Source organism: Amblyraja radiata, chromosome 2 (genome assembly GCF_010909765.2).
Source record: "Amblyraja radiata isolate CabotCenter1 chromosome 2, sAmbRad1.1.pri, whole genome shotgun sequence".
In the NCBI taxonomy this organism is placed as follows: domain Eukaryota; kingdom Metazoa; phylum Chordata; class Chondrichthyes; order Rajiformes; family Rajidae; genus Amblyraja; species Amblyraja radiata.
The window spans coordinates 34955377-34981648 of record NC_045957.1 but is presented as its reverse complement, the minus strand read 5'-3'; the positions used below and the strand labels follow the sequence as shown (position 1 = coordinate 34981648).

At 45.0% G+C, this 26272-nt stretch overlaps 1 protein-coding gene across 1 annotated transcript in view; it reads left to right on the top strand.

Annotated features, from left to right (window-relative positions):
* adarb2 (adenosine deaminase RNA specific B2 (inactive)) overlaps window positions 1–26272 on the top strand; it is a 675592-nt gene that overhangs the window by 616601 nt on the left and 32719 nt on the right. Inside the window, exon 8 of the mRNA XM_033044908.1 lies at window positions 24403–24584. Within this exon, the coding sequence (XP_032900799.1) occupies window positions 24403–24584 (182 nt within the window). The remainder of the gene's footprint in view (window positions 1–24402; window positions 24585–26272) is intronic.

Here is a 26272-nt window from a genome sequence, read left to right as displayed (position 1 = left end):
TACTTGAAAGGCATGTCTGACATTTAAGGAATAAAATGTTGCAACAGTTATAAGAAGATAAGAATAGGGCATGATCCAAAGAGTCAAATAAAGTTGCCAGATAAATTAGCAAGCCTAATTTATGGCTGTGGGGGCCACATATGGCTTATGTGTGGGGAGCGGTTTAGAAATTACAAAGATTATTAAGAGAGCAAAAACAGAGTATCAGAGTAAACACATTATAGATTCCACAACTATGTAAAACTATGTAAAAAGATTAGTGAAGATAAATGCAGGTTCCTTTCAGTCAGAAGTGGGAGAATTTATAATGGGAAACAAAGAAAGGGCAGAGTAAATAAACAAATGATTTAGTTCCAACTTCACAGAAGAAGACTCAATTAACTTCCCAGAAATGTTAGGGAACAAAGAGTGAAACAAAAAGGAGAAATTAGAAGAAATTAGTATTGATTAAAGAAAGTGCTGGATGAATTAATGGGACTGAAAGCAGATAAATCCTAGAGTACTAGACAAAGTAGCCAAGGAAATATTGAAAGAATGGACACATTGGTTGTATTCATCTATAACTCTACAGATTACAAAGTGGACCCTGCAGATTGGATAATGGCAAATGTGACCCCACTATTTAAAAAAGAAAGGAAAGAGAAAACAGAAACGCAGCTAAACAGTTAGCCTGTCGCTGCTAACAGAACCAGCATGGAAACAGGGCCTTCCGCCCACAGAGCCCACACCAACCATTGATTACCCGTTCACACTAATTCAATATTATCCCATTTTCAGATTCAGATTCAGATTCAATCTTTATTGTCATTGTGCAGTGTACAGTACAGAGACAACGAAATGCAGTTAGCATCTCACCCAGAAGAGCGAACATAGAATAATGAGCGGTAAAATATATATATGTACAAACAGTAGTAGTAGTGCAATTTTTCTGGGGGAAGGAGTGTCCGGGTGGAGGGGGGGGGGGGTGACTGGCAATCACCGAGGTACAGAGTTAAGTAGTGTAACAGCCGCAGGGAATAAGCTGTTCCTGAACCTGCTGGTCCGGTAACGGAGAGACCTGTAGCGCCTCCCGGATGGGAGGAGGGTAAACAGTCTGTGGCTGGGGTGAGAGCAGTCCTTGACGATGCTGAGCGCCCTTCGCAGACATCACTTGCTTTGCACAGACTCAATGGAAGGGAGTAAGGAACCGGTGATGCGTTGAGCAGTTTTCACCACCCTCTGCAGTGCTTTCCGGTCGGAGACAGAGCAGTTGCCATACCATACTGTGATACAGTTGGTAAGGATGCTCTCCATGGTGCAGCGGTAGAAGTTCACCAGAATCTGAGGAGACAGATGGACCTTCTTTAGTCTCCTCAGGCAGAAGAGACGCTGGTGAGCCTTCTTGACCAGTGTTGAGGTATTGTGGGTCCAAGAGAGGTCATCGGAGATGTTGACCCCCAGAAACCTGAAGCTGGAAACACGTTCCACCTCCGTCCCGTTAATATGGATGGGGGTGTGCGTGCCGCCCCTAGACCTTCTGAAGTCCACAATGAGCTCCTTGGTCTTCTTGGAGTTAAGGGCCAGGTTGTTGTCAGCGCACCATGCTGCTAGGAGCTGGACCTCCTCCCTATAGGCCGACTCATCGTTGTCGCTGATGAGGCCAATCACCATTGTATCATCTATATACTTGATGATGGTGTTAGTACCATGTACAGGTGTGCAGTCGTAGGTAAAGAGGGAGTAGAGGAGGGGGCTCAGCACACAGCCCAGGGTGAGGGTTGAAGAGGTGCGGTTGTCTGACCTAACAGACTGGGGTCTGTTGGTAAGAAAGTCCAGTATCCAGTTGCAGAGGGAGGGGTCGATGCCCAGGTCACCGAGTTTGGTGATCAGTTTTGAGGGGATAATGGTGTTGAATGCTGAGCTATAATCGATGAACAGCATTCTCACGTAGGTGTCTCTGTTGTCGAGGTGGGAGAGGGCGGAGTGAAGTGCCGTTGAGATGGCATCCTCCTGTTCTTGCGGTAGGCGAACTGATAGGGATCCAAATTTGACACCAATCATTTCTCATCCACTCTCTGCATGCTAGGGGCAGGTTACAGAGATCAATTAACCTACAAACCCGCACGGCTTTTGAGATGCGGGAGGAAACCCACGCGGTGGCAGGGAGAACATGCAAACTTCACACAGACAGCACCTGAGGTTAGGATCAAACATGGATCTCTGGTGCTGTGAGCAGTAGCTCTATCACTGTGGTGCCTTTTAATAGTAGTTAAAATGCTCGTCTATTCTGAAGGAGATGATAACAGGACACTTAGAAACGACTATTTGGATACATTCAATGTGGATTCATAAAAGGGAATCATATTCATCAGACCTACTTGAGTTTTTAAGGATTAACTGATGAAATAGATAAAGAAAATGGTGTATTTGGATCTTCAGAAAATCGTTATCAAAGTCACATATGTGTAGAATTGAAGGACATGCAATAAGGTACATATACTGGGTCGGATGGTAACTTGATTAACAGACAGGGAGCAGGAGAGAACGAATGTTAGGATACCAGGTGGTAACTAATGGGACACCAGAGTTTAATATCTTAGACCCAACTATGCAGAATATTTATCAACAATTATCATGAGGCAATCAATTGAAACAAATTGGCAAAAAAAACCCAGTATAGAATCATTAACTTGGAGGAGGCAAAGAGGCTTTAAGTGAATTATTTGATCGGACTAAATAAGCAGGTACAAGGCTGATGCTGCTTAATGACGATTAATGTCCACTTCTCTACGTAGACAAGGTAGAAAGCCAGAGTATTTCTTAAATAATGACAGGTTGGAAAATGAACACCAGTCACTGAAGGTAATCATTCAGGTGCAGCAACCGGTTAAGATGTCAAATTGTATGTTGTCCTTTGTTGCAATAGATTTTGCTTTCAAGAGTAAGACTGTCTTACGATGGTTATACAATGCCTTGGTGAATTCCGCAGATTCACAACACTCTGGGTGAAATAAGCTTATCCCTTATTCTTAAACTGTGGCTCCTGGTTCTGGACTGCTCCGACATCAGGAACATGTTTCCTGCCTCTAGCGTGTCCAATCCCTTAATAATCTTATATGTTTCAATAAGATATCCTCTCATCCTTCTAAATTCCAGTGTATACAAGCCCAGTCGCTCCATTCTTTCAACATATGACAGTCCCGCCATCCCGGGAATTAATCTTGTGAACCTACGCTGCACTCCCTCAATAGCAAGAATGTCCTTATTCAAATTTAGAGACCAAAACTGCACACAATACTCCAGGTGTGGTCTCACCAGGGCCCTGTACAACTGCAGAAGGACCTCTTTGCTCCTATACTCAACTCCACTTGTTTTGAAGGCCAACATGCCATTTGCATTCTTCACTGCCTGCTGTACCTGCATGCTTACTTTCAGTGATTGATGAACAAGGACCCCCAGATCCCATTATACTTCCCCTTTTCCTAATTTGACACCATTCAGATAATAATCTGCCTTCCTATTCTTGCTACCAAAGTAGATAACCTCACATGGATCCACATTAATCTGCATCTGCCATGCACCTGCCCACTCACCCAACCTGTCCAAGTCACCCTGCATCTCATAGCATCCTCCTCACAGTTCACACTGCCACCCAGCTTTGTGTCATCTGCAAATTTGCTAATGTTACTTTTAATCACTTCATCTAAATCATTAATGTATGTTGTAAATAACTGCGGTTCCAGCACCGAGCCTTGCGCTACCCCACTAGTCACTGCCTGCCATTCTGAAAGGGACCCGTTAATCCCTACTCTTTGTTTCCTGTCTGCCAAACAATTTTTTCTCTGTGTCAGTACCCTACCCCCAATACCATGTGCTCTACTTTTTCCCACTAATCTCTTACGCGGGACCTTATCAAAGGCTTTCTGAAAGTCCAGGTACACAACATCCACTGGCCCTCCCTTATCCATTTTCCTAGTTACATCCTCAGATGGGGACAAGTTGTAAAAAACAAACAGATTTCTTGACACAAAATAGAGAGCACAGCCTCAGAATTAAAGGATGCACCTTTAGAAAGGATAGAGTGCATGTGGAAAGGATGTTTCCGCTAGTGAGAGAGGGGGAGTCTAGGACCAGAGGCCACAGCCTCAGAATAAAAGGATGTGCCTTTAGGAAGGAGATGAGGGGGAATTTGTTTAGCAAGAGGGTGGCGAACTTGTGGAATTCATTTCCATAGACAGCAGTGGAGGCCGTCATTGGGGAATTTTAAAGTAGAGATTGATAGGTTCTTGATTAGTAAGGGTGCCAAAGGATACAGGGAGAAGGCAGGAAAATGGGGTTGAGAGAGAAAATAGATCAGCCATGATCGAATGACGAAGGCTTAATGGGCCGAATGGCCTAATTCTACTATCACTTATGAACATTTTGAACAAAAGGCAGCAAGGGGTATGTGGAATGAACGGGATATGGCGCCAATATAGAGGATTAGCAATGATTATATTGAATGTGGAGCAGGTTCAAAGGGCCCATGTATCACTGTATCCATGAATGTCATTGAAAACCATACTACACTTAAAGAATATCTGTGCACTTTTATCCACTGAATTAATTACCATCTCAAATAATTCAATTGATTTCATGAGGTATTTTTACCCATACTGCTGTCACTTTCAAATTTATTTATGATTGTCCACTTGGTCAATCGCTCTGACCCTCGGTACACGTTACAGAATACAGAAGGGTATGTAGAACTGTAACCTAGTATTTATCGAATTGAATCACACTGGGTTAGAAATAAACTATGGGAAGGGGAAAAGGGATAAATCATTGTAGCCGTACTTCAGGACTGATTGTTTTTTAGATCTTGGGCCAATGCTTGGCTCTGATGGAATGTTGCAAACATTGTGCTATTGTTAATATCATCCACTGTATTTCAAAGGAATCATATTGTACATGTAGCACTTCAGTTTCCAAGATGCATAACAAAGCAGCATCTGAATGCTGCTCTATGTGTCGTTCCAGCCCAGGATCTGTATAGAATATTACAACACTATTTACAATAGTCTGAATTCAATCAGAAGTTCAAAGAGGCAATTCTCAACGACTTGGGTTTTCATTGTATCCCGGTACATGTGATGATATTAAACCAATACCAATATCCTGGTCCTTTAATAAAGTTTCTTTATTAAAGGAGCTTTAACAAACTCAAGATGGATCAGGAGCCTTGCAATCCCACCAGCACAATCAATACAACAACGGCATCCAAAAACACACTAACTTCAGGATGCAGTTGCTTATTAATATGAAAACTGGGATCCTGTAATAGAAGAAACATTCTGATAGCTATTGTACTACTGATCTATATGTAGACAAGAGTGATATGGAGAAAATAATCCAGTGCCAGGAAAAACTAGAAAGTCATAGAGTGATACAGCGTGGAAACAAGCCCTTCGGCCCAACTTGCCCACACTGGGCCAACATGTCCCAGCTACACTAGTCCCATCTGCCCGTGTTTGGTCCATATCCATCCAAACCTGTCCTATCCATGTACCTGTCTAACTGTTTCTTAAATGCTGGGATAGTCCCAGCCTCAACTACCTCTTCTGGCAGCTTGTTACATACACCCACCACCCTTTGTGTGAAAAACATAGTCACAAATATTTTTTTCTGCCACTTTATGTTCATTTGCTGTTGAATTCCAGTCTCAGTCAGCCATTAGCACTAACCAAACCTTTTGCAGGGCACAGATGGCATAATTGTCCAGGGAGAGATTGGCAGAATTTATCCATCAGCATCTGCCAGACATGTGTACAAGAAGTGAAACTTAATGCATTTATCAGTGAGAATCATCGACAATTCTCACAGAAGAGCATTTTTGCGCAGAGATTTTATTTATTATGCGCAGCACGGTGGCGCAGCTGTAGAGTGCTGTCTTACAGCGCCAGAGACCCAGGTTTGATCCTGACTACGGGTGCTTGTCTGTACGGAGTTTGTACGTTTGCCCCGTGACCTGCGTTGGGGTTTCTCTGAGATCTTCGGTTTCTCCCACACCCCAAAGGCGTACAGGTTTCTAGGTTAATTGACTTGATGTATGTGTAAAATTGTCCCTGGGGTGTGTCGGATAGTGTGTATGTATGCGGGGATCGCTGGTCGGTGCAGAATCAGCCTATTTCTGTCTGTGTCTCTAAACTAAACTAAACTAAAAATAGATTTGAATTATTCGTTAAGTCTCAAAGTTTTCAGGAAGAAAGGCTTGTAGGAGTCAAGAGTGTTTTATTGTTATATGTCCCAGATAGCCTGTCCCATTAAATTCTTACTTGCAGCAGCACAACAGAATATCTAAACATAGTACACTGTAAACAATATGATAAATGAGAAAAAAAATGTTTAGTGTGTGTATATATACACACACACACACATTAGTACACACACAAAGGCAGTGACTCCGGTAAATCCCTTCGATGGTGGGGAGGTCAGAGCTGGTGACAGACTGGGCAGTGTTCACAACTTTTTCCAGTCTTCTTCACCCCCTGGGCGTTCAAGTTGCCGAACCGGGCCGTGATGCAACCAGTCAATGTGCTCTCTACTTTACACCTGTAGAGGTTCAAGAGAATCATCTCTGACAAACCGAATCTCCGTAATCTTCTGAGGAAGTAGAGGCATTGATGGGCTGTCTTTATAGTGTGGGTGTGGGTCTCTGTCTTTATAGTGTGCTGGGTCCAGGAAAGATCTTCAGAAATATGCACGCCCAGGTATTTGACGTTTTTGACTCCACCTTCATCCTGTCGATACAGACAGGTTTATGGGTCCTCGTCCTTCCTCTTCCAAAGTCCACAATCAGTTCCTTGATCTTAGTGTAATTGAGAGCCAGATTGTTGTGCTGGCACCATTTGATCAGTCGATCGATCTCACTCCTATACTCTGATTCATCACAGTGATTGAGGCAGTGCAGCGTAGGTTCATGAGATTGATCCCTGGGATGGCGGGACTGTCATATGAGGAAAGATTGAAAAGACTAGGCTTGTATTCACTGGAGTTTAGAAGGATGAGGGGGATCTTATAGAAACACTCCACTGCGGCAAGCCTCAACGACTTCCGCCCAGTTGCACTTACTCCCATCATCACCAAGTGCTTCGAGAGGCTGGTCCTGGCACACCTCAAAGGCTGCCTACCTCCCACACTGGACCCCTATCAGTTCGCCTACCACAAGAACAGGAGTACGGAGGATGCCATCTCAACAGCACTTCACTCCGCCCTCTCCCACCTCGACAACAGAGACACCTACGTAAGAATGCTGTTCATCGATTATAGCTCAGCATTCAACACCATTATACCCTCAAAACTGATCACCAAACTCGGTGACCTGGGCATCGACCCCTCCCTCTGCAACTGGATATTGGACTTTCTAAGCAACTAACTAGTCTGTTAGGTTAGACAAGCACACCTCTTCAACCCTCACCCCGCGTTCCACAGGGCTGTGTGCTGAGTCCCCTCCTCTACTCCCTCTTCACCTACGACTGCACACCTGTACATGGCACTAACATCATCATCAAATATGCAGATGATACAAAGGTTATTGGCCTCATCAGCAACAACGATGAGTCGGCCTATAGGGAGGAGGTCCAGCTCCTAGCAGCATGGTGCGCTGACAACAACCTGGCCCTTAACTCCAAGAAGACCAAGGAGCTCATTGTAGACTTCAGAAGGTCTAGGGGCGGCACGCACACCCCCATCCACATTAACGGGACGGAGGTGGAACGTGTCTTAAGCTACAGGATTCTGGGGGTCAACATCTCCGATGACCTCTCTTGGACCCACAATACCTCAACACTGGTCAAGAAGGCTCACCAGCGTCTCCTCTTCCTGAGGAGACTAATGAAGGTTCTGAAAGCATTACAGGTATATTGTTTCGTACTGCATATACGATTCATATTTTTTTTTCCGGTTTATCAAGTTTTTATGTGTAATGCTGACAATGTTTGTTGAGAGTACGAGGTCATATAGGTCCTATTTGACATCGTACTCTCAACAATGTCACGTGTGTGACATGTTGGGTTCACTTTGCAAAGAATGGGCCATTTACCAGTTACTCAGGCTGCCACCGTTAATTCCACGGGCATGGCTTTGTTTCTGCAATAGGGTTTTTAAATTCGGACCAAGTTGATTGTGATGGACATTTCCACCATTTGGTGGCTTGAAGGTCCTCAAAGTGGTGATTCTGACAGATCTTAACCAAGTTCTTACTGCCACATAAAGCTGGCTGTAAGAAAAAGAATGTTCAGCAAATTGGCAACGGTGAGGGAAGGTAATGTCAGCAATTGAAGTGTCAGAGTGAAACTATAATTGGTGCTCTACAGAGACCAGTGAGGGATTGACAGATGCACTTGGAGTGCTGCAGAGGAACCATAAACTCGCATTATACCAAATATACTTGAAGCTAAAAGAAAAACTCAAAGTGCTTTGTGCTCTCCAGTGCACTCGTCCCTCACCTCAAGTACTGCCACACAATATGAGGAGCGTCCAAAGTATGAAGTGCACAATGCTGCCAATTGGACATGAAAAGTCATTGACTAAATAAAAAAAGACAAGGCATTCTGGAAATCGTGTACTCAGGAGAAGTGAATTGTCCTTGATTCCAGAGGCAAACATTTAACGATGTCTTACTGGTCTCCTTATATATCGGTTGAAGTACTCACACCAAACACTTCAGTTCAAGTTCAACTTCAAGTGAGTTTATTGTCATGTGTTCCTGATAGGCCAAAGAAATTCTTGCTTTGCTTCAGCACACAGAAAATAGTAGGCATTTACTACAAAACAGATCAGTGTGTCCATATACCGTAATATAAATATATCCACACATGAATAAATTAACTGATAAAGTGCAAATAACAGATAACGGGTTATTAATAATCAGAGTTTTGTCCGAGCCAGGTTTAATAGCCTGATGGCTGTGGGGAAGTAGCTATTCCTGAACCTGGTTGTTGCAGTCTTCAGGCTCCTGTACCTTCTACCTGAAGGTAGCAGGGAGATGAGTGTGTGGCCAGGATGGTGTGGGTCTATGATGATACTGCCAGCCTTTTTGAGGCAGCGACTGCGATAAATCCCCTCGATGGAAGGAAGGTCAGAGCCGATAATGGACTGGGCAGTGTTTACTACTTTTTGTAGTCTCTTCCTCTCCAGGGCGCTCAAGTTGCCGAACCAAGCCACGATGCAACCGGTCAGCATGCTCTCTACTGTGCACCTGTAGAAGTTAGAGAGAGTCCTCCTTGACAAACCGACTCTCCGTAATCTTCTCAGGAAGTAGAGGTGCTGATGAGCTTTCTTGATAATTGCATTAGTGTTCTCGGACCAGGAAAGGTCTTCAGAGATGTGCACGCCCAGGAATTTGAAGCTCTTGACACTTTCAACCATCAACCCGTTGATATAAACACTTGATGCAACACTTGGTGCCATTAAGCCATGCTAGAAGATGTGCTGGGCACATATGCATCAAAAGACATTTGGATATTGACAATACGTTCCCTTTAAGGCCAACTCTTCTCCCGGCCACAGCCAAGTCCGATTAAAGGAGGGAGAGAGAGAGATTTTCCAAACCCTTTTCTAACATCATTGAATCCTCTTTTTATCATTGCAGATTGTGCCGCAGTGTTGCAGTGGAAGAGGAGCGCAATGATTTTTAAATACAGTGGGTTTATGGCATGAAAGATAAGGGACCAAATGGGCATTACTTTAGGAGTGTAATGCATTGCAAAAGACATGTGCCTTTCAACGCTTCGGAAGCATCACACCAGCCAAACTGCCCCAGCTACACAAGTCGTACTTGCCAGCATTTGGTCCATATCCCTCCAAACCTGTCCTATCTATGTACTTGTCTCTGTTTCTTAAAGGGCCTGTCCCATTTGGGCGCAATTTACGCAACATCCAACAAATTGGTTGGCGTGTCATGACGCGCGCATGGTGCGTGGTGAGGCGTGGTGGCGTCTGCAGTGACGCACGGTCACGTGCGGCACCCCAGGATTTTGTGAGGCTCAAAATCCTCGCCAGCTACCTGCGTGACGTATCCCTTGCGCACGCTGACGTACTGATGGCGTACGCTGATATACCGATGGAGTACGTGTAGCGCGTGGTGACGCACGGTGACGCACGAACATTGCCTATGCTAATTTATTATGCATCAATGTCCGTAACCATGTACCACCCTACGCCGTCGGCGCGCCATTTGTGCGTCATTTAAGCGCAGCACCACGTGATCACCTAGGTATAAAGCCCGCGAAGTTTTGAAAAATTTTCACCCTAGTATCTTTGATTTTCACTGGGAAAATCCTTGCCACGGAGATCGGACTAAGTACGAACGACATGGCAAATGGCTCCCAAAAGAAGCAGGTCCCTCAAGAGCACTTGGCGCGCGACTGTCGTACTGCTAGACGATTTTCGCCAGTCTGTCGCGCGTCAGTCACTACTGGCCTGTCGCATAAATGATCCGCATATGAAGCCCAAGTGGGACAGGCCCTTTAATCTTAGGATAGTCCCTGCCTCAACTACCTCCTCTGGCAGCTTGCTCCATACATCCACCACCCTTTGTATGAAAAAGTTACCCCTCAGATTATTTTCCCCTTCACCTTAAACCTATGTCCTCAATTCACCTACAGGTACAATGAAAGTGAAACTGGTTGTGTTTAGTTACATGTACAAATCACGGCAAGTTCTCTGCACTGCAGTTTCCCAATAACGTACAAAACCTCTAAACAATACCTCATAGCAAAAGGATTTGAGTATAGGAGCAGGGAGGTTCTACTGCAGTTGTACAGGGTCTTGGTGAGACCACACCTGGAGTATTGCGTACAGTTTTGGTCTCCAAATCTGAGGAAGGACATTATTGCCATAGAGGGAGTGCAGAGAAGGTTCACCAGACTGATTCCTGAGATGTCAGGACTGTCTTATGAAGAAAGACTGGATAGACTTGGTTTATACTCTCTAGAATTTAGGAGATTGAGAGGGGATCTTATAGAAACTTACAAAATTCTTAAGGGGTTGGTCAGGCTAGATGCAGGAAGATTGCTCCCGATGTTGGGGAAGTCCAGGACAAGGGTATGTTTAAGGATAAGGGGGAAATCCTTTAACACCGAGATGAGAAAAACTTTTTTCACACAGAGAGTGGTGAATCTCTTTAACTCTCTGCCACAGAGGGTAATTGAGGCCAGTTCATTGGCTATATTTAAGAGGGAGTTAGATGTGGCCCTTGTGGCTAAGGGGATCAGAGGGTATGGAGAAAAGGCAGGTACGGGATACTGAGTTGGATGATCAGCCATGATCATATTGAATGGTGGTGCAGGCTCGAAGGGCCGAATGGCCTACTCCTGCACCTAATTTCTATGTTTCTATGTTTCTAAAGCTAAGTGGGGAAGTGTGATGGAGCTGCCCATAGAGTACAATGAGCTAGTAAATGTAAATCCTGTACATTCACCAGGGGGATGTGTGGGTGGTGTTATGTATGGACTCTCCCAGCAAAATACAAAGTAATTCTTATTTTCACCTCTAGCCTTTGTCACCCATCTGCCAACCAACCCTCTCTCTCACTTGTCTCTATCTATCATTGAAGAAGGGTTTTGACCTGAAACGTCACCCATCCTTTTTCTCCGGAGATGCTGCCTGACCACTTGAGTTGCTCCAGCACTCTGTGTCTACCTATCATTTGCCAGGCTTGGTCCCACCCCCACCTTTCTTTATCAGCTTTCTCCCCCCACTACTCCAATTAGGTCTGAAGAAGGGTCCCGACCCGAAATGTCAACTATCTATTCATTCCCCAGGTACTGCCTGATCCACTGAGCCCTTTTCAGCTCAATATTCCAGCAGAAGATAGACACTGGAGTAATTCAGAGGGACAGGCAACATCTCTGGAGAGAAGGAATGGGTGTCGTTTCGGGTCGAGACCCTTCTTCAGACTAGCTAGGGAAAAGAGAAACGAGAGATATAGACGATGATGTAGAGAGATAAAGAACAATGAATGAAAGATATGCAAAAAAGTAACAATGATAAAGGAACCAGGCCATTGTTAGCTGTTTGTTGGGTGAAAACGAGAAGCTGGTGCGACTTGAGTGGGGGAGGGATGGAGAGAATATTCATACGACTGGGCTGTAAACTGCCCAAGCAAAATTTCGCATTCCCTCTTTTGCGTAACTAGTCTGAAGAAGGATCTTGAAGTGAAATGTCACTCATTCCTTCTCTCCAGAGATGCTGCCTGTCCCGCTGAGTTACTCCAGCTTTTTGTGTCTATCTATGATTTAAACCAGCATCTGCAGTTCCTTCCTACACATTTCCTCCTACATATCCTTAGACCATGTCCCACAGATGAGCATCGGGCCACAATCTCGCAGATTTACTTCAATATTTCGGCATCTGTACTTCCTTGTATCTACAAGAGAAATCTGTTTATCTTGAAGCTCTGGTTGAACAAATACAACTCCCTCCTTCACATTCTGATGCACACGAGACCCTTCCAAAAGTGATCGAATTGAAATGCCTTGTGCACACCCCCATCTCACAGAAAGTTAAGTCAGTCATTACAACTCTTACATGACCTGCTAGCAATGGGGTAAGTGTGATGCCCCTGTCCCGCTTAGGAAACCTGAACGGAAACCTCTGGAGACTTTGCGCCCCACCCAAGGTTTCCGTGCGGTTCCCGGAGGTTGCAGGTGGTTGCCGGAGGTTGCAGGAAGTGGAAGCAGGCAGGGAGACTGACAAAAACCTCCGGGAACCGCACGGAAACCTTGGGTGGGGTGCAAAATCTCCAGAGGTTTCCGTTCAGGTTTCCGTTCAAAGTTGGACAGGGGCATTAGTTACTGCCAGTCAACCTCTCTGGGACTGAAAATTAATCGCTACAGCTGTGGAATGTAATTTCTTTAGGTTTTAGCTGTTGTCATTTATTTAAAACTTTGTATTGTAACTGGGATAGATTTTTTTTAACGGTGAGAGGAGGAGAGAATGCTTTCTCCTAGGTACCGCCTATAACTCTTGTTCCCCTTTTCCCCAACTCCCGATCTGAAGAAGGGTCTCGACCCAAAACGTCCCCCATGCCTTCTCCCCAGAAATGGCTGCCTGTCCCCGCTGAGTTAGAATAGAATAGAATAGTTTCTTTATTGTCATTGTAACATGAACCATGTACAACGAAATTGTAAAATGTCAGCCAGTCAGTGCACCATTCAAACATTTCTAAAAGCTAACGATACATACAAAGTAAAATATTTAAAAAGATAAACAACTAAAATAAATATCATAAAAATAGCACGCATAAACGCCCAGCCCTACATCCTTCTGTCGATTTCATGTATGTATGTATCGCCCCTGCGTTCCTTGGCGGCTACATTTAGTGCCTTTATAGCAGTGGGGTAAAAACTGTTTTTAAGTCTGTTTGTCCTTGTCCTTGTAGATCTGTACCGTCTGCCTGACGGTAACAGTTCAAACAGGGAGTGTCCGGGGTGGGAAATGTCCTTTATAATACTCTGGGATTTTTTGATGCAGCGGGAACTGTGTAAGTCCTCCAAGGTAAGTAGAGGGCACCCGACAATCCTCTGGGCGTTGTCAATGGCCCTCTGGAGCGCTTTCCTCTGAGCCGCTGTGCAGCTGGTGTACCATACGCATACACAGTTTGTTAGGAGGCTCTCAATGGAGCACCGATAAAAGGACAGCAGCAGTCTCTGAGTGATGTTATTCTTCCTGAGCACCCTCAGGAAGTGCAGTCTCTGCTGGACCTTTTTCAGCAGCGCAGAGGTGTTCACGCTCCACGTCAGGTCCTCCTCAATATGGATTCCCAGGAAGCGGAAATCCGCCACCCTCTCCACACAGTCCCCTCTGATAATTAATGGTACCATGTCCGTTTTATTCTTCCTGAAGTCTATTATTATCTCCTTGGTCTTTAAGGTGTTAAGGAGCAGGTTATTTTCTCCACACCACACTGTCAGCTGCTCCACCTCATCCCGGTAGGCGTACTCGTCCCCCCCGGAGATGAGTCCCACCACCGTAGTGTCATCCGCAAATTTGACAATGGTGTTGCTGTGGTGGGCGGGGATGCAGTCATGTGTGTAGATGGTGTAGAGCAGGGGGCTCAGCACGCAGCCCTGTGGAGAGCCGGTACTGAGGCTGAGGGCCGTGGATGTGTGATGGCCCACTCTGACTCTCTGGCTGCGACCCGACAGGAAGCTATTTATCCACATGCAGGTGGAGTGTGGAAGTCCCAAGTCCCCCAGTTTGTCCACCAGTTTGTGGGGAAGGATTTACTCCAGCATTTTGCGTCCATCCACGTAAAATGAACTCTTCTTTCACTGGAGCTATTGACTCTCACATTTATTTGGGATTAAATACAAGTCTATCATGGATTAAAGTACAATTATGCAAATCATCTTGCCAGAGTGCAGCAAGCATTTCCCAGAGGCAGTAAAATGGACTAATTGTTTCTGTATGAATATCATCTTCAATTTGATGCGAGCTTTCAGACGGGTATTTAAGTAGATGAAAATGTTACCTTAACGACCCACACCGGCAGACAGCTACCTCCCTCAGTCACTAATACCAGATGGTTGCTTTTTCTTGCATGATATTAAAAGATGTTTCTAATTCACAGTATTGATTCTGCTGCTGAGTTAATGTGTGGAGTGAATTGTTCTGTTTGAGAAAATTACTGCAGGAGCTTTATTTTATGGTGATTTGTGTCGCCAGTTCCAAAAAACAGATTGCTCTCCAGGTACAGAACATTGCCTTTAACAGTCTGTAATTATCACAAAGTATTCTCTGTTAATTGACTGATTCAGGAAGCTAAATATAATGACTACTTATTAATCATGAAAGGACATGTACAGCGGCAAGGCAGCTGCAATAATTGCACTAACGATGGAGAAACGTTAATTAATGAAAAGAACAATGATGTAAAAAATTAGGTACATAATGTTTAGCCACTGATTTAATATGCTTTGGGAACTCATTAGTGTGTGTGGCATCAATGAGGTGCTGGAGATAGTTACCAGGTCCACACTGTGAACCTCATGCCAAGAGGCAGGAGGCAGTCATAGAGTCTTACAGCATGGAAACAGGCCCTTCAGCCCAACTTGCCCATACCGACCAACATGTCCCTTCATTTGGCCCATGTCAGTCTAAACCTTATCCTATCCATGAATCTATCTAAATGTTTCTTAAACATTGCAATAGTACCTGCCTCAACTACCTCCTCCGGCAGCTCTTTCCAAACACCCACTACTCTTTGTGTGAAGAAGTTACCCCTCAGGTTCCTATTGAATATTTCCCCCTCACCTTAAACCAAAGTCCTCTGGTTCTTGATTCCTCAACTCTGTGCCAGAGACTCTGTGCTTTGACCCGATCTATTCCTCTCATGGTTTAGTACCCCTGTAAACCCCATTCTCCTGCAGTCCAAGACTGCTCAACCTCTGCCTATAGCTCAGGCCCACAAGTCCTGGCAACATCGTAATAAATCTTCTCTGTACCCTTTCTAGCTTGACACCATCTTTCCTTTAACATGGTGCCCAAAACTGAACACAATACTCTAAATGCGGCCTCACCAACGTCTTATGCAACTGTAACATGACCTTCCAACTCCTATACTCAATGGATAGACACAAAATGCTGGAGTAACTCAGCGGGACAGGCAGCGTCTCTGGAGTGAAGGAATGGGTAACGTTTCAGTACGAGACTCTTCTTCAGACTAAGAGTCAGGGGAGAGGGAGTCTAGAGATATGGAAGGGTAAGGTGTGAAAATGACAGATCAAAGCAGATGTTGTCAAGGGAATGTAGAATGGTCCATCGTTAGCTGAGGGGAAGGTGACAACGCAGCATTCTATCAGTAATATTTAATATTTAATATTGCATGTCAGGATGACAGTAAAACTAGTCGGAGAACTAAGATGCTAAGGGGGAGGGACAGAGAGAGAGGGAGAGCAAAGGTTACTTGAAATTAGATAAATCAATATTCATACTGTATACTCAATACTCTGACTGTTGAAGGCCAAAGCCTTTTTGACCACCCTATCTACCTGTGATGCCACTTTCAACGAACTATGTACCTTTACTCATAGATCGCTCTACTCTACAACACGACCCAGAGCCCTACCTTTCACTGTGCAGGTCCTGCCCATGTCAGTGCTCCCAGAATGCAGAGTCGCAGGCCTCCTATTACTGATAGAATGCTGCGTTGTCCAGTCTGAAAAGCAATCTTGCAGCATCATCCTCAGCTTCCTTCCAATTTGCTATCCATTCAGCTTGAATACCATGGGAGATAATCTTCCAGAGCAGCCTATCATGCTTTAGAATGCTTTACTGAAATCCATGTATACAACATCTACAGCTCTGCCTTCATCGACCTTTTTGGTCACGTCATCAAAAAACAATCAGATTCGTGAGTTACGACCACCAACGTACAAAACCATGTTGACTACCCCTAATCAGCCCTTGTCCATCTAAATGCATGTATATCCTATCCCTCAGAATACTCTCCAGTAACCTTCCGACCACATATGTTAAGCTCACTGGCCTGTAGTTTCCAGCCTTTACCCTGCAGCTCTTCTTGAATAGAGGCACAACATTTGTCAGCCTCCAGTCTTCCGGCACCTCTCCTGTATTTAATGACAACTCGTACATTTCAGCCAGTTTCCTGCAATTTCCTCTCTAGCTTCCCACAGTGTCGTCAGATACATCTGATCAGGCCGGGGAGATTTGTCTACCTTCATACACATCAGGTGACTGTAATACTGACTGCTCTCAAGACACTTCCAGTGACTACCCTAAGTTCCTCCGTCCTCCTATCTTTCTCCGCAATAAAAACAGAGGAGAAATACTAGTTGAGGACTTTGCTCATCCCCTGTGGCTCCACACAGAGTTGACCACCTTGATTCTTGAGGGGTTCCACTCACTCTCTGGTTACCCTTTTTCCCTTTATGTACTTATAAAATCTATAATCTGTTCATCATTTATATAAATGATTTTGATGAGAATGTACAGAGCATGGTGAGTAATTTTGCAGGTTTCACTAAAATTGATGGTATAATTGACAGTCAAAAAGGGTATAAAAAAGTACAGTGGGTGTAGGCTTTGGAAAGGCAAATAATATTCATTTTGGATACATGCGAAGAGTTGCATTTTGCAAAGTCAAACCAGAGTAGGTTTTATGGTGAATTGTAGGACTCTGGGGAGAACTGTGGGACCTCGAATTACAAGTGCATTGTTCCCTAAAAGTGGTGTCACAGATAATTAGCAGGATGGTAGAGAAGGAAAAGCAGACCAAAGATAGACACAAAATGCTGGAGTAACTCAGCAGGACAGGCAGCTTGTCTGGAGAGAAGGAATTCCATCTCTCCAGCGATGCTGCCTGTCAAACTGAGTTACTCCTGTATTTTGTGTCTATCTGTGGTAAAGATGGTGTTTGGCACACTGGCCTTCATTAGTCAGGGCATGAGTACAGGAGTTGTGAAGTTATGTTTAGCTCACCCTGCTTCGTGAACGATGTCATATATCTGGAAAGAGCACAGAGAACATTTTCCGAGAGTGTTGCCAAGACTCGAGTGCATGAGTTATACAGATAGGTTGGGCAGGCTAGGACTTTATTTCTTGGAGCATAGAAGGCTGAGGGGTTAACTTATAGAGGTGCATAAAGCCATGAGTAATATAGATAAATTAATTCATGCAGTCTTTTCTTCCCAGGGTTGGGGAAAAAAGAACTAGAGGCCATAGGTTTAGGATTAGAGGGGAAAGATTTAAAAGACACGCAAGGGGCAACCTTTTTACAAAGAAGGCGGCGGGTATATAAAACGAGTTGTCATTGAAAGTGGTTGAAGCAGGTACAGTAACAAAGTTTAAATGACGTTTGGACAGGTTTTGAGGGATAAGAGCAAATGGGACTAACTTAGATGGGCATCTTGGTCAGCATAATGAATGGAGCGACTGGGCTTGTATTCAATGGAATTTAGAAGGATGAGAGGCTATCTTATAGAAACATATACAATTCTTAAGGGATTGGACAGGCTAGATGCAGGAAAAAAAATTCCCAATGTTGTGGGAGTCCAGAACCAGGGGTCACAGTTTAAGAATAAGGGGTAGACCATTTAGGACTGAGATGAGGAAAATCGTTTTCACCCAGAGAGTTGTGAATCTGTGGAATTCTCTGCCGCAGATGGCAGTGGATGCCAATCCACTGGTTGTATTCAAGCGAGAGTTAGATTTAGCTCTTAGGGCTAACGAAATCAAGGGATATGGGGAAAAAGGTACTGATTCTGGATGATCAGCCATGATCATATTGAATGGCGGTGCTGGCTCAAAGGGCCGAAAGGCCTACTCCTGCACCTATTTTCTATGTTTCTATGGTTCTAATAAGGGGTTGAGCCGAAGGGCTGTTTCATGAAACATGGGACATGTTTCAGGGACATGAAACTGTGACTCTCTAACTAACCTCATCTAACCCCTCTGACCTCAGTCGTAATGCGTCTTGGGATATAGTTTCTATAAAAGGACCACCTGCTTCTGTAGTTGTAAAGATGAGAATTAATGTATCTTGAGCTATTTTTGACCCAAGGGACATATTACAGCTCTATTTAAACAAATGTAAAGATTATTATTGGAAATCTGGCACAAAATGTAATCTCATAACAATTGATGGCAGCACATTTATAAATGTTTCATAGCTAATGTTTATTAAAAATTAATAACCCATGTTGCACAATGTTATTGCATTTATAATCTGCTTGTATGTTATGGCTTCACTGAAATATTGCAAATTATTTCAGCGATATAACATTGGGTTCATCAAAAGATATTAACAATTTATTGTGATATTTATCTCTACAAGATGTTCCCACACTGTTTGAAAGAAAATGAACTAAATGTACACGGACACTTAGACAGCTTTATGAATTGTTAATGCTCACAGTGATGGCTGCCAGCACAGGTTTATTTTACTTTCATTAGATTATGTACAAGTTCATTCAGAATGGAAGGGTCTTTGCAACAATCTCAACAGTGCAGTCAGTGGTGGTGTTCCTGTACTAATAATCCAGAGATTCAGAATAAGAATTCAGAGAACTGTGCATGGAGTATAAGAATCAGTAAGTCATGTTGCGGTCTGTAAAGGGCCTGCCCCACTTACGTGTCCTAGGCACACAAATTCTGCGACCTCGTGGTCGCGTTGAGCCGCGACGGTCCCGCGAAGGTTGTACGCGATTTCATGCGCACGCACAGCCACCTGGAGCGCGTGACATCATTTGAAGATGGACACAAAATGCAGGAGTAACACAGCGGGACTGGCAGCATCTCTGCAGAGAAGCAATGGGTGACGTTTCGTGTCAAGACCCTTCTTCAGTCTGAAAGAAGGATCTTGACCCGAAACGTCATCCAATCCTTCTCTCCAGAGATGCTGCCGGTCCCGCTGAGTACTCCAGCATTTTGTGTCTATCTTCAATTTGCAAGGAATGGAGTGATATGGATCACGTGCAGGCAGATGAGATTAGATTATCGTGGCATTATGTTCAGAATAGATATTGTGGGCTTGGGCCTGTTCCTGTAGTACTGTTCTATGTTCCATTTTCTAGAACATTATTTTTTTTTGAGGTTTCAGAATTCGAATTTTATCATCAATATCTGGATGTAAAATTACGGCATCTGTATATATTGTCATCGCACTCTCAGATTAACTAATTGATGCCCAGAATTGCAGATCAGCAGCCCTAAAGTGACCTGGTCTGATCTTAGTCTAGTTTAGTTTAGAGATACAGCACGGATACAGGCCTGATGGCCCACCGAGTCCACGTGAGCCAGCGATCCCCGCACACTAACGATATTCTACACACACCAGGGACAATTTTATAATTATACATTGCCAATTAACCTACAAACCTCTACTCCTTTGGACTGTGGAAGGAAACCGGAGATCCCAGAGAAAAAACCCACGCAAGTCACTGGGAGAACATACAAACTCCATTCAGAGAGCACCCGTAATCAGGATTGAACCTGGGTCCCTGGCGCTGTAAGGTAGCAACTCTACCGCTACACCACCATGCTGCCCATCTGTGACACTATCAAAGAAACATTCAGCTCAGAAGGAGACCAGGACGGCTATTACATTTACGTTAGTTGATTAAAAACCATTCCGAATAATCCCATCTCACGGCTCACAGCTTTAGGTTAAGGGAGATCAATAGCTCATCCACTTTTAAAAGACATTGAGAAATTCAGTCGCCACTAGGTTTCCAGGCAGTGGATTCTACAAACACACTTCCACTCTGCAAACATAAACCTGCCACTTCCCTCTTCTTCAATCTCAAATCTATTGACTGAGGGAAAAAGTCACTCTCCCAGGCCTTCCCATAATTGTATACAAAAGAGTATATTTATATTAAAATATAACAACAATGAACTGAAGACGCAGTTTTATATCAAAGATAGACACAAAATGCTGGATTAACTCAGTGGGTCATGCAGCATCTCTGGAGAACATGGATACGTGATGTTTCAGGTCGGGACTCTTCAGTCTGAAGACATATATTTATATTCTTCTGCTCACAACCTCATAAGTTCATAAGTCAATAGGAGCAGAATCAGGGCATTAAATTTTAAATTTCTTTATTTATATAGCACATTTTTAGTCAACTTGCATTGACCCCAAAGTGCTTCACATAATTACATCCACACACAGGCAAAGGTGGGTGAAGTGTCTTGCCCAAGGACACAACGACAGTATGCACTCCAAGCGGGATTCGAACCAGCTACCTTCCGGGACCATCGTTGGGACCATCGAGTCTACTTCGCCATTCCATCGTGGCCGATCTATCTTTCCCTCTCAATCCCATTCTCCTGCCTTCTCCCCATAACCCTTGACACCCATACTAATCAAGTATCTGCCAATCTCCGCCTTAAAAATACGCAATGACCTGGCCTCCTCAGCCATCTGTGGCAATGAATTCCACAGATTCACCACCCTCCGACTAAAGAAATTCCTCCTCATCTCCTTGTTCCGGACAAGCTCGGCATTCCTAATCTCCCCTCGTAAATAAAATGTTACAATCGTTTGTACATCTCCATTCAAACTTGGACGGCACTGAGGTATTGCAGTCCTGTGATTTGGACCCAACCTAAGCACAGTGGTGAAAGAATGGCCGAGTAAGTGTCTTTGATGGCTCCAGCATCATTCCCTAATCTTATATTTTTGCATCAACCAATATAGGAAAGAATTCCACATGCTTCTTAACTATCGTTGCCTGCTACCTTTAAGAATCTGTGCGCTTACACTCTATTCCTCCGCTAGGGCAGGGAAGGTGGGTGGTGGGTGGCTGGAACTGCTGATATGGGTGGTGTTGGAGGTAGATGTGATAGTGGCATTTCAGAAGCTTTTAGATCGCCACATGGAAATGCAGAGAAACACTCTGTACATGATACGGATCATGTCCAGAAGGTTGAGATTAGTTTATCTTGGCATCATGTCCAGCACCAACATTGCAGGCCAAAGGAAGGAATGCAGGGGGGGGGGGGGAATAGGTGCATCCAGGTGTGGCACAGGGGAGAGGTGGGGGAGGAAAGGTGGGGTGTGGGGGTGGAGGGGTTGTTAGAGGTTACCTAAAATTGGAGGATTCGATGTTTATCCTGTTGATTTGTAAGCAGCACAAGCAGAATCCCTATCCTTTTAAGCCACAATATTTGACTATCAGTGAATGTCCACCCATTCCCCCACCCCCACCTTCTCTGCAACCCAAACTGCTTTTTCTCTGCTGTTCTCATTCTGGGTGTAGAGTTCCAGATCTGAAACATGGACCATCTCCCTTCCCGCAGATGCTGCTTGACCTGCTGGGTGTTTGCAGCATATTCTGTCTTTAACTCTACATTAAAAGTGGGTGTAATAGCAGAAGCGATGCGACAAGACAGTAATGTCACATTTAACCTGACCTTGGATGCAGCATCACCTCTTTCCCAAAGTTTCCAACCTTTGCCTTTATTCAGAGAGACGTACACCATGGAAACAGGCCTTTCAGCCCTCTGAGTCCATGCTAACCCTCAACCACTCATATACACTGATTCAACATTAATCAATATTTTTATTCTCCCCACATTCTCATCATCTCCCTTCATGTTTTATCATTCACCCACACATTTATATTGGCCAATTAACCGACCAACATGCACATCTTTGGGAGGAAACCAGAGCACCTGGAGGAAACCCCTGCAGTCCTGAGCTACTATCGACATCATTGGAGACCCTCGAACTATCTTTAAGCTGACTTTACAGGAGTTTATCTTGCACAAAACATTATTCCCTTCATCATGTATCTGTACACTGTGGTTGCCTCAATTATAATCACGTATAATCCTTCCGCTGACGAGTTTGCATGCAACAAAAGCTTTCCACTGTACCTTGGTGCACATGACAATAAACTAAACTAAACTTCACTAAACTAAACTAAATAGAACAGCCACAGGGAGAACATACAAACTCCACATTGACAATTCCCAAGGTCAGGATTGAAACCTTGTCTCTGGCGCTGCGACACAACAGCTCTGTGAAGTACACCACTGTGCTGCTCAAGGCCGCGATTGATACATTTTTAGGGGTCCAAAGAAATTCAAGAATGTGGCTACAGAAGTCAAATTAAGATGGATCCTCCATCAGTACCTTACTGAATGTCATGTCTTGAATACATGGTCTAACCCTGTTTCTACTTCATGTTTGGTGATTTGGACAGCACTGTGACACAGCTTGTACAGCCACTGAATCACAGCGCCAGAGACCCGGGTTCGATCCTGGCCTCGGGTGATGCCGTGTGGAGTTTACCCGTTTGCCCTGCGACCGCATGGGTTTTCTCCGGATGCTCCGGTTTCCTCCCTCATCCCAAAGACGTGCGGGTTAGTTGGTTAATTGGCCGGTGTGAATCGTCCCAAGTGTGTAGGTGACGGGTTGAATCCAAGTGGAATTGATGACAATATGGAGAGAATAAAGTTGGATTAGATTCTGGTAGGGTTAGGGGTGGAACAGTGGCACAGCAGTAGAGATGCTGCCTTAAAGTGCCAGACCCGGCTGTGATCCTGACCATGGGTGCTGTCTGTGTGGAGTTTGTATGTTCTCCCTGTGACTGCATGAGTTTTCTCCGGGTGCTCCGGTTTCCCCCCTCATCCCAAAGACGTGCGGGTTAGTAGGTTAATTGGCCGATGTGAATCGTCCCAAGTGTGTAGGTGAGTGATAGATTCCGAGGGGAACTGATGACAATGTGGAGAGAATAAAGTTGGATTAGATTTGTGGCGGGTTCATGTGATGGGTGGTTATTATCAGCAGGGACTCGGTGGGCCAAATGGCCTGTATCTCTCTCAACCTCTATTTCTCTATCTATCCAAACCACCAACAGACAAGAGAGAATTGCTATGTCATTTGATATTCGGACGCTGCCTCTAAATTTTTGATCTCCATCCCATTGGATTGGTTTTGATATGTAATATCTTTAGCCTTTCTGCTCTTTTATTTAATTCCCCAACCCAATTAACACCACTGGTCACAGATTTTTCGGGTGCATTTGAACAAGTGTGTGTACTAGATTGCTCGTAGCCAACAGCTCATTCATCACTTCATTGCAGCGAGCGGCAATTAGGGGTCGAGAAACGAGCTGCGCCAGATGAACTACAAGTCCACACGCAAAGTGGTCAGCTGGGAACAATCTGCTCGAGGCCCCTGTTTGGAAGAAACACATCCGAGCACGGAGAAATAATTCCAAAGGAGATGCAAGTCAGGGGCATTTCTTCCCAGCTGTTATCAGGCAACTGCGTCATCCTAAAGGGCCTGTCCCACGAGCACGCGACTCCATGCGGCAAGCTCGACCGAACGTGGTCGCTTGAGTCGTACGGCCTCGCGGGACCGGTCCCACTTCGATCGCCGGAGCCGTATGGAGTTGTGCGGAGCTGGTCCTGACATCGCGCGGGGCTCCGAAAAACTGATCGTGTTCAAAAATTCCGCGCGGCAACGGCCTGCCGCCCCGCAGCCGCCTAGACGCCGTACGCACCGCCTCGACGGGCGTGCGGACTTCGCTCGAACTTCACGTCACTCACTCGACCTCCGCTTCCGGTTTGGTCGCGCCCGCCGCATGCAGATCGCATGCTCGTGGGACCGGCCCTTAACCCAAACTAGGGAGCAGTCGGGATCTACCATCCACCTCATTTGGAGACCCTCGGACTATGTTTAATCAATCTTTACTGGCTTTACCTTGCACTAAACGTTATTCCCTTGATCATGTATCTGTACACTTTGAATGGCTCGATTGTAATCTTGTATGGTCTTTCCGCTGACTGGTTTGGGCGCAACAAAAGCTTTTCACCGTACCTTGGTATACGTGATAATAAACTAAACTAAACTCGTTTCCGCAGAGGTTTGTGAACTCTCTCGTGCTTACAACTATGTTTCAGGTGGAACGTCATGGGAACCCAGGGATCACTCCTGAGCCACTTCATCGAACCCGTCTACCTGCAGAGCATCGTGCTGGGGAGCACACATCGCATCGACCACCTTTCCCAGGCAATGTGCCGACGATTGGACAGTATCGACCAGCTGCCACCACCCTACCGCTGCAACCAGCCTCTCCTCAGTGGTACGTGATCGATCAGTCATACGGATACCCGCACCACCGCACCACCACACCACACCGCTCCATACCTGCGGTGCAAACCAGCAGTCTCAGTAATAGCTGCACCGCAGGCAGAGTGTAACAATTTGTCCTCACAAGTGACTCAAAACCCTGAGTAAAAGGGCAGTGGCAGATGGAGCAGCGGTAGAGTTGCTGCCTTACAGCGAATGCAGCGCCGGAGACACGGGTTCGATCCCGATTACGGGCGCTGTTTGTATGCAGTTTGTACATTCACCCCGTGACCTGCGTGGGTTTTCTACAAGATCTTCGGTTTCCTCCCACATTGCAAAGACGTACAGGTTTGTAGGTCAATTGGCTTGGTAAAAGTCCCTGGTGGGTGTAGGATAGTGTTAATGTGCAGGGATCGCTGGTCGGCGCGGACCCAGTGGGTCGAAGGGCCTGTTTCCATGCTGTATCTCTAAACTAAACTAAGCTAAACTAAAACACAAGAATGCCTGGAGAACTCAGTGGGTCGGGCAGAGTCTGTGGACGGAATGGGACAGGCGACATTTCGGGTCGGGACCCTTCTTCTTCAGCCTGACCCACCCAGTCCCTCCAGCACTGTGTGTTTTGCTTGCGATCCCAGCATCTGCAATCTCTTGTGTCTCTCTGATCCAAACCCGTTTGTCAGTATTATTAGCATCAAGCAGTGTATGAAGGAACTGCAGATGCTGGCTTCTTCCGAAGATGGACACAAAATGTTAGAGCAACTCAGCAGGTCAGCCAGCATCTCTGGAGAAAAGGAATAGGTAATGTTTTGGGACAGAACCCTTCCTCAGGCACCTCAAGAAGGGTTTCGACTCAAAGCGTCATCTCTTCCTTTTCTCCAGAGATGCTGCCAGGCTCGCTGAGTTACTCCAGCATTATGTGCCTGTCATTAACTTCAAGCAGCTGGGCATCTATCTGTTACCAGGCTGGTGTAGTGTGCAGGGATCGCTGGTCAGCGCAGACTTGGTGGGCCGAAGGGCCTGTTTCCAGGCTAGAAAATCTCAACTAAGCTAAACTCTGAATCTAAGGTCAAACCCCTGACTGGCAGCCCAGTAACGTAACCATCACAATTCAATTCCACACCCAGAGTTTGTGGCCCATAAACGTTTGAGTCCAAATTCTCCCGTCATCACTGTTTTCTAGATCAGTTTCACTTCTTGCATGATTGCCATTACCCACCCAGACACAATGTAGTTCCCTTTTACAGGGTCCAGGTCAGTTTTAAGTGACATACAACAACAAACGCCCCTTTGGCATTTTGCAATACACGCCAACTGATGTCTGCAACCTACAAAGAAATTGATTGCTGCTGAATGCAAACAGAAATCTTAATAAGCAGCAGCAGCAGGTCTATGATGTTCTGGAGGCAAGCATGATGGTGTATTAATATATGTAACTTAGCTGCCTCACTGACCCAGGGACCCAGATTCAATCCTGACCTTGGTTGCAGTCCCAATGGAGTTTGCACGCTCTTCCTGTGACCAGTTTAGTTTTTAGTTTAGCTTAGTTTCATTTAGTTTAGTTTGGAGATACAGCAATGAAACAGGCCCTTCAGCCCACTGACTCCACGCCAGCCATCGATCACCCGTATACTAGTTCTAAATTATCCCACTTTGGCATCCTGCAAATAAGCACGATTTTCAGAAGCCAATTGACCTACAAAT